Source organism: Electrophorus electricus, unplaced genomic scaffold, assembly GCF_041902795.1.
Source record: "Electrophorus electricus isolate QZ-2024a unplaced genomic scaffold, ASM4190279v1 Scaffold31, whole genome shotgun sequence".
In the NCBI taxonomy this organism is placed as follows: domain Eukaryota; kingdom Metazoa; phylum Chordata; class Actinopteri; order Gymnotiformes; family Gymnotidae; genus Electrophorus; species Electrophorus electricus.
Genome location: NW_027658594.1, coordinates 928902 through 942414, shown reverse-complemented (window position 1 = coordinate 942414; position 13513 = coordinate 928902). Strand labels below are relative to the sequence as shown.

Below are 13513 nucleotides of genomic sequence, written 5' to 3'. Positions count from 1 at the left end.
AAATGTTAAAATGTTCTATTACAGAACACGACACCTGTTGCGTTTTATATTGGTAAATATCTGATATGACCGCTGTAACATAAAGTTGCGGTTATAAGTACGTGAAACATTTTGATCGACTGAAATGTAGATGTATGTACATGCAATATATTTGTGATTATGTAAATCAAACAGCTATTCTTATTCTTATGGCTAGCTAAATTGATTGCAATTTCGTCGTCTTCAAGGCATGGCATGGTGTTTATTCATTCTTTGGCATACAAAATGACACCTTTTCACGTTTTGGAACTACAAATATGGCGGCCTTTTTTCTTTAGCGTTTTAATGACGTAAAAGCAGAGTCTCACCGTAAAGTCGGGCAGGAGGATCTGGACTCATTTATTTCTTCGTATCTTCCCCCATCTAGCGGTCAATAACGGGTAGTCTTGAACTGATTTCTATCGCGTAATACTTCGGATATAAATGTTTAAATTTCCTGTTGCAGAACAGACAAAGTATAGTCAACCAGTTCTAACCTTTTGATAAAAACTTGAACTTCAAAGTAGGTGAATCTATTTCCTTAAACCAATCAGATCACAGTTCATTTACATAACATCAATGCTTTGAGTGCTTTAGATATGAGAACATCACAGTGATCTTTCTGCTCACACATCAGTCAGTCTATAATTCTGTATTATGTGTTTCTATAGCTTCCAACTTTCATGAGTTCCTTGAATCTGTGGAGAAAAGTGCAGACCAATGTAGTTTCTTATTTGTGAATATTTATACATTTATTGTAATTTATTTATCATTTAAATGTTTTAATTCTTTTAATTTATAGACATAAGGATACAGAAAACAGTTCATATATGTATAGTACATCAATCAATGTATAACACTTTTAGTACTTAGTATATGAATCAATGTATAATATTTGGACTGCTTTAACACCAGTACAAAAGTTTAATATAATAAAGAAATAATGCACTGTGATTACGTGTGGCGGCCCGAGTGCCGTAGGGCGAGGGGCAGGACGCACAGACTCCACCGACTGGGACGAACATTTATTAACATAAATGACAGCGGCACTCACGTATTAGAAACAATAAACATGGACCTGAAACAAATGAAGTTAAACAAACATGATACACAAGAATACATCTAACATAAACACGTTACGCTCAGACATTACACCGACAATGACCAACACCCTGTACACTTTAACACGGGTTTATATACATTGAGACGAACAAGGTGCAGGTGTGGTTACAAACACAGCCCTCCCACTGAACGTGGCAGGCCAAACCACATGACTCGGGGGAGGCTAACATTCCATGACATTATGCTTCATCTTGTAAAAGCTTTACATGACTGACAATTTCAGCTTTTTCAGAGGACCTATTTGATTTTTTCTTACATTGTACTTTTTTCCATTCCTAGTCTAATCTTGAAATAAATTTAATTTTAATGGAAGTCTTCATAATGTGTGTTTCAGGTTATGCAAATACTTTGGGAGTTGTTTAAATTAGTCAATCTACTGAATTCCCCACCAACAACAGTATGAATAATTAATTGTCATTTACATTTATAACTTTTAACATACTAGCAGCATGTGAGTTTCATGAATTTGTACTTCATTAACTATTTGTATCACATTATTTACATTACTGTTGTAATAGTAATAGTAAAAATTCAATGGTAATAGGGCACATTGATTTGACACAGTTCAATGGTATTAAGTACCCAATGCTCTGCTTTGAAGAAGAAGAAGTACAACATTGAATTATTTTACTGCACTTGTACTGCATATTTTCAATGTATTTACATCATTTTAGAGAATGCCATATTAAGGAATAAATAAATAAATAAAGTTTATTCACCTACTATTGTTCTTACGTCCACTGAAGTCCAAAATAATCTTTAAGGCTCTAGGTTCCTTAATAGCAAATACATTTCTGTGGTATTCTGATTTATTTTCTACTTGAAAGACAGGGAATATAAATAGTCTTTATTAGTAACTTTAATGCACCTAATGCACCCTTTTGGGGCACCCTAAAACTCTCACTGGTATTACGTGAGTAATCGCTCACAGGGAATTGAAGATAACAGGATAATTGAGGAAAAAAGGGGAATTTTTTTTTTTCTAAAATGAATGATGTAGCCAGCGATATGAAGCCCACCCAGCCTGTTTCACTATTTGGTAACTATAGGCCACCACGGCCCTACTCAGAATTTATTAAGGAATTTTCAGATTTCCTTTCTAATCTAGTCACTTTTGTAGAAAGAGCCATTATTTTTTGTGATTTCAATATTCACCTTGATAATGCCCAAGACCCATTGAGATTGGCCTTTAGCTGTATATCAGAATCAATTGGTTTCATCCAATGTATAAGAGAACCCACACACTCTGATGGACATGCGCTTGACTTACTATTGACATACGGTGGACACGGAGAACATAGTCAGACTACCCCAGTCGGATGCCATCTCAGACCATTCCTTAATTTCATTTGAACTACATACAAGCCACAATATAATAACCTCGCCTCGCTATCATAGCAGACGCACGATCACATCAGCCACTGCATCCCCTGTAGATTCACACACTGTTCTTTATAAAGGCATCTCTCACAGTTTAGTTACATGTAACATTTTAGCTTTTAAGCATGTTGCTACCTTTCCATATCCTTTTCTAACCTTTAAAGGGAGATGTTTCTAGCATCACCTTTGACCACATTTCCATACTTTCAAATGCAATAAATTCTTTACAAGAGGTGGTCCCTGTTATTACTGAGGTAATAACATGCGTGTTTACAGGGAAAAGAGGCCTAACAGTGCATTGGACAGATTAATAACATAAAACATAAGGGAGTTTAGAGATTCTGTGTCCTTTCAGAATGACTTGCATACAGGGCTTCAGGCTTCAGTAAAGGATCCTGCGTAGGCTTTTGGTGGACCTCAGGGTAAGATATATGAACTCTCCACCAGGCTCAGGACCATATAGAAAAACAATCTTCTTTAGGACAAGGCTAATACAAATCTTCTCTTGGAATGTAGTGGTAATGGCTTCCAACTGGTGTGGGTATTGAATAGCAGTTTGCATATATTGACTACTGTGTGGTTCAGATGTAATGGTGGTGAATGCAAACACTAATATGTAAAGGAAGGTGGGGTGAATACATAACCACTTCTGAAAAGTGTATAAAAATATGGGTTCTCTGTTTGACAGTTAGACCTTCACGAAGGGTGCCTCAATAATGCTTGTTAAGGTTAACCGGCAATAAAGGATGGGACCAGCTATTCTCTTTAACTAATTCTGAAGGCTGACTCTTCATGTTATGTTTGAATGTTTAACTTTAAAACTAACTGACTGGGTATTTAGGAACGACATTACTTTCCAAACTTCATTACTACTTTTCATCCCTTCTCATACCTTTCGGTTTCTACCCTTTATCATCTTTGTTAGCTGCACAGCAGGGGCAGGATATTGGTGGAATCCTGCAAGGCATTCCAGCACTCTCTTACAAAACTATTAAAACTGTTTTTTGCCATATCCATATAAGATATCTCAAATGTGTATAGAATGTAGGTAAGCAATTCTGCTTCCTCCATGGTGCAAATTTGGTATAGATTGAATAACCCTATTTATAATCTTCAGTAGCATATAAGAAATCCAGATCCTCAAATAGCCACATTAGAAATTGTAATTTGGTACAATTTTAAATGCTTGTCTATCACAGGGTAGACTTAGATTGAGACACCATGTTTGACAATTGTATTCGAAACCACCATACCTAGTAAAATTTACTGGGCTCAACCAACCCTTGTAATTGCACATCTTCCTACATCTCACAAGGGACAACTTTCTGGAGGGACATTACTTCACATAATGTCATTCCTTTAATCTAGCATCTTAAACACTGATGATGGGTTTACTCCAGCTACACAAGCTAATGCTAACACTTGCTAATGTCCTCTTTTCTCAGGCCTGGTGTACTTCCTCCTTTCTAACAAAAGGCCGTTTAATCCTGTCAATGATTTGTGATACCCAGTTTGTTTTCTTTGTATCATCATTTTAAAATCAAGTGAAAATCTAAGACTTACAATAGTACACTTACATTGCTTTAGGTAGTTTGGTTAATCAGCCTTGGTTACTACCAAAGAGCTGCACATATGTAATCATGATGTCAGGACATCTCAAGGATTACACTATGAACCGGATGGACAAGTTGACTTGTGGAATTGATCACCTGCAAGTGGATATTACAGTAAACCTGGACTGCATGGATAACCGTTTGTGCTCTTCAGGACTATGACATCAGCCCCAGCCTGAAGACCAAGGGGGGAAATTTAGGTACCATGCCAATCCAGCAGATAGCAGCACCATCATCACCGCATTGAGCAAACTTGCATCAAATGGAAGAAAGAGGGTGTGCCTAAAAGCAGGTGGAATTCAGGTGTCTTAAATACCCTGATCAACAGACCTTTACTCTCTCCCTGGTTTTTCCTCCATCAAGGTTAGACCTAAAAGAGGGGCTTTGTCATCTCTCTCTCAGATACTTTCTTCACTCAGCACCATGTGGACAGTTAACAGCAAACAGCTGAGAATCATATTTCTCCATTTAATTGATCCAAGAGATGGTGGAATCTAGACTAACGTCTTGTTACCACCCCGTCTAGGCTATGGCACCGTACCAAGGAAAAAGAATGATAAACGGCTAAAGGAATGGAACATGCAACTGTTAAAGAGTAACAGAAAGAAACATAAGCACAAATGGTAGACTCTTTTTAGTGTATTGTTGTATAATACAGAAGTTACAAATAAACACACTGGTGCAATTTCTTCTGAAGTGACCCAGGCCAAAACAATAAATAAGACACACACCAGCGAAAGAAAATTGAGGTCCAAGCAGGGAAAAGAAGGTCATACACACAAATGATACAATTACAAACAAGCCAAAACCGACTGCTGAACTAGCTGCCACTGCCGCCACCCCCGCTGCCGCCGCTGCCTCACTGCCTCCAACAGCCCCACTGCCTCCCTCCTCTTCTGCCTTCGGGAGGGGCCTTTATATAGGAGTGGCCAGGAGTGGCCAGCAGGCAGGTAGACCTGGGGAGGAACAGAGCAGAGTCAAGTTCAGAAAAGGTGAGGAAACCTGGCACCGGATCTGGATTCTGAGATACACCTAGAGAAAGGAAACACATACACACACGCTTACAGACAGAAATCTGATCAACATTACCACAGCAACAGGTTCACCAAATTTCTTCAAGCAAGCTTGCAAATGCGGTCAGTTCCCTCCTGTTAAACTGCGGATGGAACTCATATTCCCAGCATACCTTGACGACGTCACATTTTATCAACAAGAAACCAGGGGTGGAAATTCCCTCCTAATTGTAGACAAACTGAGTGAGGATGACCAACTGAGATAATCACCAAAAATCATCAACATGTGAGACTTTTACATCTGGGCATAGTTTATAGTCGGGCATATCTGGGCAAAAGTATATAGGTTACATTTAGCTGATGCTTTTATCCAAAGCAACTGAGTACAACTTGAGCAATTGAGGGCCTTGCTCCGATGCCCAACAGTGGAGCTTGATCCAGCAACCTTCTGATTATAACTCAAGTAACTCAAGTAACAGCTGCCACTGCTTGAATTAAACAGTAAAGTTTAATCAAGATCCTAGTACTTTCTTGAAAGTATTTGGGCTTGGTGTACATACCATTTTGTTTGGATAATCTTAAGTAATATTTGTACAGACTGGAAGTTCTTTTTCCTCTTTGCATACAATCTCTCTATGTCTTGCTTTTTACTAGCAAACATAGGTATCATCATGTCACTTCAATAGGCACAGACACATTGACCTTATTGTTCATTTAGTAAACCTGCCATTACCCTTTGTTCTAACATCACGTGAGAACAAGCCAGCTGAGCTCATTAACATACAGTCACATTGCTGTTTAAATTCTGCACCATTTTATTGCTGGCACAATAGCATGTCCGCCTCCTTCTCGCTCTCGCGAGCGTGTACCGACCTGCATGAAAGCATTCGCTCTCCTCTCCTTTTACATACTCACACACATAAACACATGCTCGCTATATTTTAGCTTGTTTTTCTGTAAATATACAGATTGTTTATGCTATTGTTTGTGATTTAGAGTAGTTGCGTTAATAAATGTATCATTTATTCTCACCAAGTTGTCTGTCTTGATATCATTCAGATTGTGCTTGTTGCCAATATCCTCAAACAAATGACTGTAATTTAAATCTTTCAGGGATCAAATCATTAATGTTACTTTCTTTGTTAAAAATGAAAGATTGTGATTTCAATATTTGAGATGATTTAATGGGACTGATTAGTGTGTCAAACCACTACAGTGGGCCTGTCCCTCTTGCTGGGCGCCCAGCGCACTGTGACAGCATGACTTTAAACTTAGCAAACAGGAACTGTTTGGATTGCTTCAACCACAGTGGCAACAAGACTAAAGAGATGTGAGGAGGCTTCTCAAATAAGCTTCTCACTTTATTCAACATGAATTGGCATTTCATTTTCGTTTTCATCATTTGATGTAAGTTATTTTCTATGCAATACTACAATATATACATTGTTAGTTTTTTTTGGTTTTTTTTTCATATGTAGCATTTTTTAATTCCTTAGCAGAAACAAGAATTCTTGTGTTCCAGTAACAGTGGTGCTGGGTTGTATATGCAGGCACTGAGAAATGGAATTGGTCACAGAAGCAGTTAAGTCTTCAGAGTGGAGCATCTGTCAACATCTGAAATATAAACAACATAAGAAATACTGGTGCTGTGAGCGTGTAACAGCATTCAATTACTGCACGATTATGGCATATGCCAACAATACAAACAAGAAAGTGACAGTAACTGATAACCCAGCTCAGACTCTCTTTACTGTCACTGTGAGGGATCTACAGGAGAGAAACACTGGAGCATATTGGTGTGCAGTGGAGATTTCAGGAATATTTCAACCAGATGTCAAAACACAGCTATATATCACTGTGAAATCAGGTATTACAAATTCTTTATGAATATTGAATATTCAGTTTAGTGACATTTCTCATATTGCATATATTTCATCCATACATATTCATACAAAAGTGCCTTTCTTTGTTTCCAGCTCCTGCTGTGTTTGTGACCAAGAGCAGAGTGAGTGGAGAGGAGGGGAGCAGCGTCAGTGTCCAGTGTCTCTACAGCGCTGCATATAAGAAAGAGGCGAAGAAGTGGTGCAGATCTATAGACTGGACCTGCTACACAGTGGGGAGGACCAACACATCCCAGAATTCAGCAGTGCAGATCAGTGATGATGGGAAAGGCACCTTCACGGTGTTGATGACTGGACTGAAGAAGACTGATGCTGGCTGGTACTGGTGCTCCACTGGAGGTCTAGAAGTTCCTGTTCACTTTGACGTCACTGATGCACTTGCAGGTATATTGTTTTGTATCTAATCAATTAAATGGTGTAAAAATTATTAATGTTGTTTAACCTTTAAAAGATGACAACAGTGATTAAAGAAAGAAAAAAAAACTATGCATAGGGTGCCTTATTAGATTTGGTTATGTCACGTTGCAGCCCCGCCCCTCCTCAAACGTCTTGGTGTGTACGTGTGTGTGTTCGTCCATGTCGCCGCGCCCTTTCGTGTCGTCCACCTGTTCTGTATTATGTGTAATCCTCGTGTGTGTGTATATATGTCTCTTGTGTTGTAGTACGTGTTGTTGGTGTTTGAACGGTGTTTAGTGAGGTGTGCGGTGTTAGATGTGTCATCTGTGTTAAATAAAAATGTGTGTTTGAACGTGCCCCTACCCCACATACTGTTAGCCTCGAATCATCACAGAAACACCAACCAAAGAAGGATGCCTGGGAAGGGCAAGAAGAAGGGGAAGAAGGGGAAAAGACGCACTTCCCCAAATAGTGCCTGCAATCCCTCCGTGCTCTTGGGTACCCTCCTGACTCCTGCTGCAGAAGAGCGTGGTCTGGGGGCAGAGGTGGAGGAGTCACACGGGATTACGTCTGACCATAATGACTGGTATAACTATTTCCAGTCCTCGGAGTCGGACACCGCGGACTTTTCCTGTACCAGGGTGAGGCCATCACTCATCCTGTCTTCGCTCCATGGGATCACAACAGAGCAGGGACCTGCTGGGTACTACGGAGACCTACCTATTTATGAGGACAGGTACTTGGAGGTGGAATCCGCAGAGTCCTACATGGACCTTACAGAGGGATATGCGGAGTATGGCGAGCGAGGGGAGTGCCGTAACGTCACCCTAGAGTCAGACTTGGGGTCGGATCATGAGGAGGACCCGTCGATGGAGGTGGAGGAGGTACCTCAGGGGAATCTAGGCGCTCTGGAGTCAGCAAGCAGCCCTGGGTGACTGGTGGAGAGATGGCATCATCACCAGAGGAGGACATTCCTCCCCCTAGGGCGAGGACCTATGCCTAAGTCTCGGGGAGGTAAAAAGGCAGCGGCACCGAGGTCTGCTCTGCCGGGGTCTGGCAGGGTCACCAGGGTCTGCTCCAACACCTGATGGTGAATGACATCTCAAAACTATTCTTGAACGTACTTTTTCAGATTTGAATTCCTTACTGAGAAGTTTGAAAGAACTTAGGAGTCGTTGTTGAGTTACGAAAAAATGTGTCTGGAGTGTGAATGGCCATCATAACTTGCATTTTTCATCGGAGCCTTGCTCACTAAAGCTGTTATTTTAACTAAGCCTACTCGCTGGTTGAGTTAGCTAGACAGGCAAGCTTGTTAAAGTTTAATTCCCGAAGTTTGGGCCCTGCTGTCGGCTTGTATGTCGACACGTAGCCCCCAGGAGAGAGAGTTTCGTCTGGTTTGGGCTCCTACGCGACAGCAAGGATTGTATTTTGCACTGGAAAACTTAAATCAGATTGTGAGCTAAGAAAAGGGGGAGAGAGACAAGTACTCATGCATGTGAGCACACAGCTTGACAACATGGAAAAAAGACACCCAACATGCAGCAGGAGTGGCTAAAGCCATACAGAAAACAACGCATCTGGTAATGGGACATCCAATCACGGTACTAACCACACACAGTGTAATAGCATACGTGAACTCACAAGCCTTCACCTTGACAGCGCTAAGGCAACAGAGGATCAGCAAAATTTTGGAAGCACCACACATCACATACACACATGAAGGAATCAACATGGCAGACATGATGGGAGGAGGAGAGCCTCATCAGTGAGAACAGGAAGTCAAAAAGCAGGAGAAGGTGAGACCAGACCTAGAAGGAGAACCAATTCCAGGAGCAGGGAACATGTTCACTGATGGGTGTGGATTTAGAGGACCAGATGGGGATATAAAAGCAGGGTATGCAGTGGTGGCAGAAACACAGGGAGAAGTAGATGAATTTTGGACGGTGAAAGCAGAAAGGCTGAAAGGTTAGCAATCAGCACAGCGAGCTGAGGTAATGGCAGTAGTGGAGGCCTTGAAGTTAGCAAAGGGCAAGGAAGTGAATATTTATACTGACTCTGCTTACACGGTAGGGGCAGCACATGTGGAGCTAAGACAATGGATGAGAGCAGGGTTTAGGACAGCGGGAAACAAACCAATTAAACATGAGGCAGAAATGAGGGAGCTGGCAAAGGCCTTGCAGGGACCAGAAAGAGTAGCTATCATAGAGTGCAGGGGACATGTAGAGTATGTCAACAGTACAATCCCAAACCTACAATTAAGGTGGCACCCGGTAAGTATCCGTCATTAACACCAGGGGAAGAGATAGTAATTGACTACACAGACATGGTGGACTCAGCACAGGGGTACACGTACGAACTAATGTGCGTAGACAACTACACAGGGTGGCCGGAAGCGTGGCCAACAAAACGGGAAGACAGTGCTTCAGTGGTAAAGTTCCTGGTGAACCAGTACATTCCTCACCATGGGTTTCAGAGAAAGGTGAGATCAGATAATGGCACTCATTTTACAGCGCGCAATTTGCAGGAGTTAGAGAAAATGCTGGGTCTGAAACATTCATTTGGGGCAGTGTATCATCCTCAGTCTCAAGGTAAGGTGGAAAGGATGAATCTAAATGTGAAAAACAAAGTGGCCAAAATCTGTGCACAGACAAAATTAAATTGGGTTGATGCCTTACCTTTGGCATTAATGCAAATTAGATGTTCAGTAAATGCAACAACTGGTTTTACCCCTTTTGAATTGCAGACAGGTTGAGGATTTCCAGGACCCCAGGGACCCTTAACAATAAATGAGAAAAGAAAAACATCTCACACACACATCATACTTTAATGAATTGCAAAGTATCGTTTCAGCTTTCTCCACGCAGGAGGGGGACCGGACGGGGAGCAGACAAACCCAGACGATACCCGTTACGGACTGGGGGCTGCTGAGAGTCATCAAGAGAAAATGGAGTGAGCCGAGGTGGACAGGTCCATTCCAGGTGACAGAAAGAACCAGCCACGCCGTACGCCTGAAGGGTAAAGGGGAAACGTGGTTTCATCTGAGCCAGTGCGCCACCGCAGAGGAGTCTGCAAGAGACAGCAAGGGACCTTGCTGAAACATCACCTAACTCACCTGACCCGGACGGGGCAGAATAATCCCCGGGAGCAAAAGGGTCAAGGTAGTCCACCCTTAGACCCCGAAGTAAGAAGAACAGAACACCAGTGATGACTTCTGGACAATTGTGTTGTTTGATTATTTGTTGGTGTATTGTGTTGTGTGTTTCCATTTACAGTTTGGTCACGCTTGGGTTAAATAATAGCATGGCAGTAGGAAAGGATTAAAACATTAAGAACAAGACGGTGAAGCAGAATGGGGGTAGAGATTGGTGGATGTGTAGCATGTGCATCCGCAAGACCCAGACTTATAACCACCCCGGCACCCCTATTCCCACAAAAAGACCCCAAGGGATATGCGTGCATGATTGGCCTGACTAAGGAAAAAACCCTAAGAATTGTGACACTTTGAGCGTTATTTTCCCCCCCATCAGTAACAGAACCAGGACAGGACTATTTTCACCCGAAAAGGGGGAGGGGAACTACACGTGCTTCGTTAGAAGTTCAAGCACACCTCAAGTACGCTTGGGGACATCCCGGCGGAATGGTGTAACCGCACGGTCACTGGGAACGAGTCTGTGGGTTCATGAGCAGGATTGTATGATTATTGTGGAAGGATGACTTTGGTTGTTAACATGCCAGAGAACTCAGAGGGGACATGCGCCATGGTCAGGTTAGCAGCTCCTTTATTACTGATAGGCAAAAAACTACACAGGGACCCAGTAACTGATGCAGCAAGACAGAAGCGAGAGGCAAACCATTTTGATTTAACAAGGAATGCCCCCACATACATAGATGCAATAGGAATACCTCGCGGAGTTCCGGACAGGTATAAGTTAGCAGACCAGATAGCAGGGGGATTTCAGAATATTCCGATACTTTCTGCATTATTCCCCATTACTCCAAATAAAAATGTGGATCGGATTAACTATGTACATTATAATGTCCTCAGGCTAGCCAACCTGACTAGGGATGCAGTGGAAGGATCAGCTGGGACCAACCTCACTGATGGCGGTGCAAAATCGTATGGCATTAGACATGTTGTTGGCGGAAAAGGGGGGTGTCTGCGCTATGCTTGAGGATGTGTGTTGTACATTCATTCCTAATAATACCGCTCCGGATGGGTCAGTTAGTAGAGCATTGGATGGTTTGAAGACCCTATCAAGGAAATGCACGATGATGCCACTGATACAGGGGGAAAGGGACGTAGAGACAGGAGATGCCAGAATAAAGGAGTGTGATTGGTGATCTCTTTGTAGAGATCAAAAGGGGGAATTGTGGAGTTTCAGAAATTAAATGAATGCTAAGCTTACACTAGTAGAGAATAATGTGCAGAATGGAATAGGACTAATGCTTGAATAAATAAAATAATTACTGTATGTCCAGACATAACAGGAAATGCCCTAGACGTGCATATGTGTGATTATGCAAGAAGACATGTGTACGAGACGGTCAAACAGAGGTGACGGCTGAGATGGAAAAACACAAAAGCAGAAGTGGCACAAGGCGAGAGAAATATAAGTCTGTCTGTTGCAAAGTTATGCTTTAGATCTCACTCGCACTGTGTTGTGAAGTGACATCTCCAGAGCTCTGCATTAATAAAAGGCCACAGGGTAACACACTGTTTCCTGTCTCTTCTTTCCTGCATCAACGGACATGACACTAACTAATGATATAACAGAATCTGGCCCTTAGCTATTTTATTAGCTTTTTATCAGGGCACGCTTAGTAAAATGTCACATCTCTACATCAACTTTTTAAAAAAATTAACAGGCAATCAAATTATTTTGGCTATACTAAAACCTGTCCTGGAGCAATGCCTAGCTAGCTGGATAGCTAACACTAACATGCAAGACTGGGTTTGTTTTGCAGAAGTAGCAGATGCTAAATAGCTGCCTTGTAAAAGAGGTTTGCATTGGGGACTGTTTGTATTTGATGCATACACTTTAGGTATTATTGCATAACGCTATTTGTGATGTATTTTTGTTTTTCAATCAGTCACATTCCGAGCCAAACTTCTCTTAGGTATCTTGTATCAGTGGAGAACTACTTTTGAAGGCATTGTTACTAGCTAACTGTTAGCTAGCAAGGTAACAAGGTAACTCTTTTTAAACAACAAAAAGAAAAAACACTTTACTGTGATTAACAACTATGAATTTACTAAGTTGTGATTGTTTCATAGAAGGTCTGATTAGCTAGCCTAGCTAAAGCTATGTTTGATACGTTTTGATATGTCTAACGACACTAGCATTTTTGGACAAGAGTAGCTTTATAGTTGCTTAGCTAATGTCACATAATTAAAAGTAGAATCAGAGGGAAATGTTGAATATTGTGTCATTGCACCAGCCATGAGGCATTAAAGTGTCTGGACAAGAACATAGCTAACTGGCTTAGATCACTACTGCAGCTCTCACACCTCGGTTTATTACATCATAATAGGTAATGTGGAATTTTTAAGGACCATTGTTGCGTCTGATAACACGTTCAGAAAAGGTGTTCTTCAGCTGAATGAACAGATACTGAAACGAACACTAAAGAGATCATCCAACATTCAAGATATTTCAGTAGACACACTAGTGGAAGAGCTGCTGAGGTTCCTGAGCCATGAATGTCCGGCCTCCAGCATCTACTCTGGACAGGTATGTCACCGCCTTGCACCAGGACGCAGAGATCCATGAGCATGACTGAGATGTAATTATAACTATATACACCTCATTAGTCTGATGCTAATGAGCACACATGCGCACCTGCCGTCCAGTTCTTTAACATCCATATCCGTCACCTTGATTTATCTTAGTAAGTTGCTGCTGAAGCTCTGTCTCTCTTTCTCTCTTTCCCCATGCCTCCTTCCCTTCCTGCAGGAGTGTGGATACACCACTGGCGTTGTTGCCTGATGCACCTCCTTTGGAAGAGGACACGGTCCACTGTCAGAACTGGCAGGAGACAGTGGAGCCGCACACACTCGCCTCTCTCGGCT

The 13513-nt window shown here is 41.7% G+C and overlaps 1 protein-coding gene across 1 annotated transcript in view; it reads right to left on the bottom strand.

The window, feature by feature from the left end:
• The window catches only part of LOC145655650 (uncharacterized), a 36064-nt gene extending 30592 nt beyond the window's left edge, over positions 1-5472 (bottom strand). The window contains exons 1-2 of the mRNA XM_081709144.1: positions 5446-5472; positions 4997-5089 (exon numbers count right to left, since the gene is read on the bottom strand). Coding sequence (XP_081565270.1) covers positions 4997-5089; positions 5446-5472 — 120 coding nt within the window. The remainder of the gene's footprint in view (positions 1-4996; positions 5090-5445) is intronic.
• Between the last annotated feature and the right edge of the window lie 8041 nt (positions 5473-13513).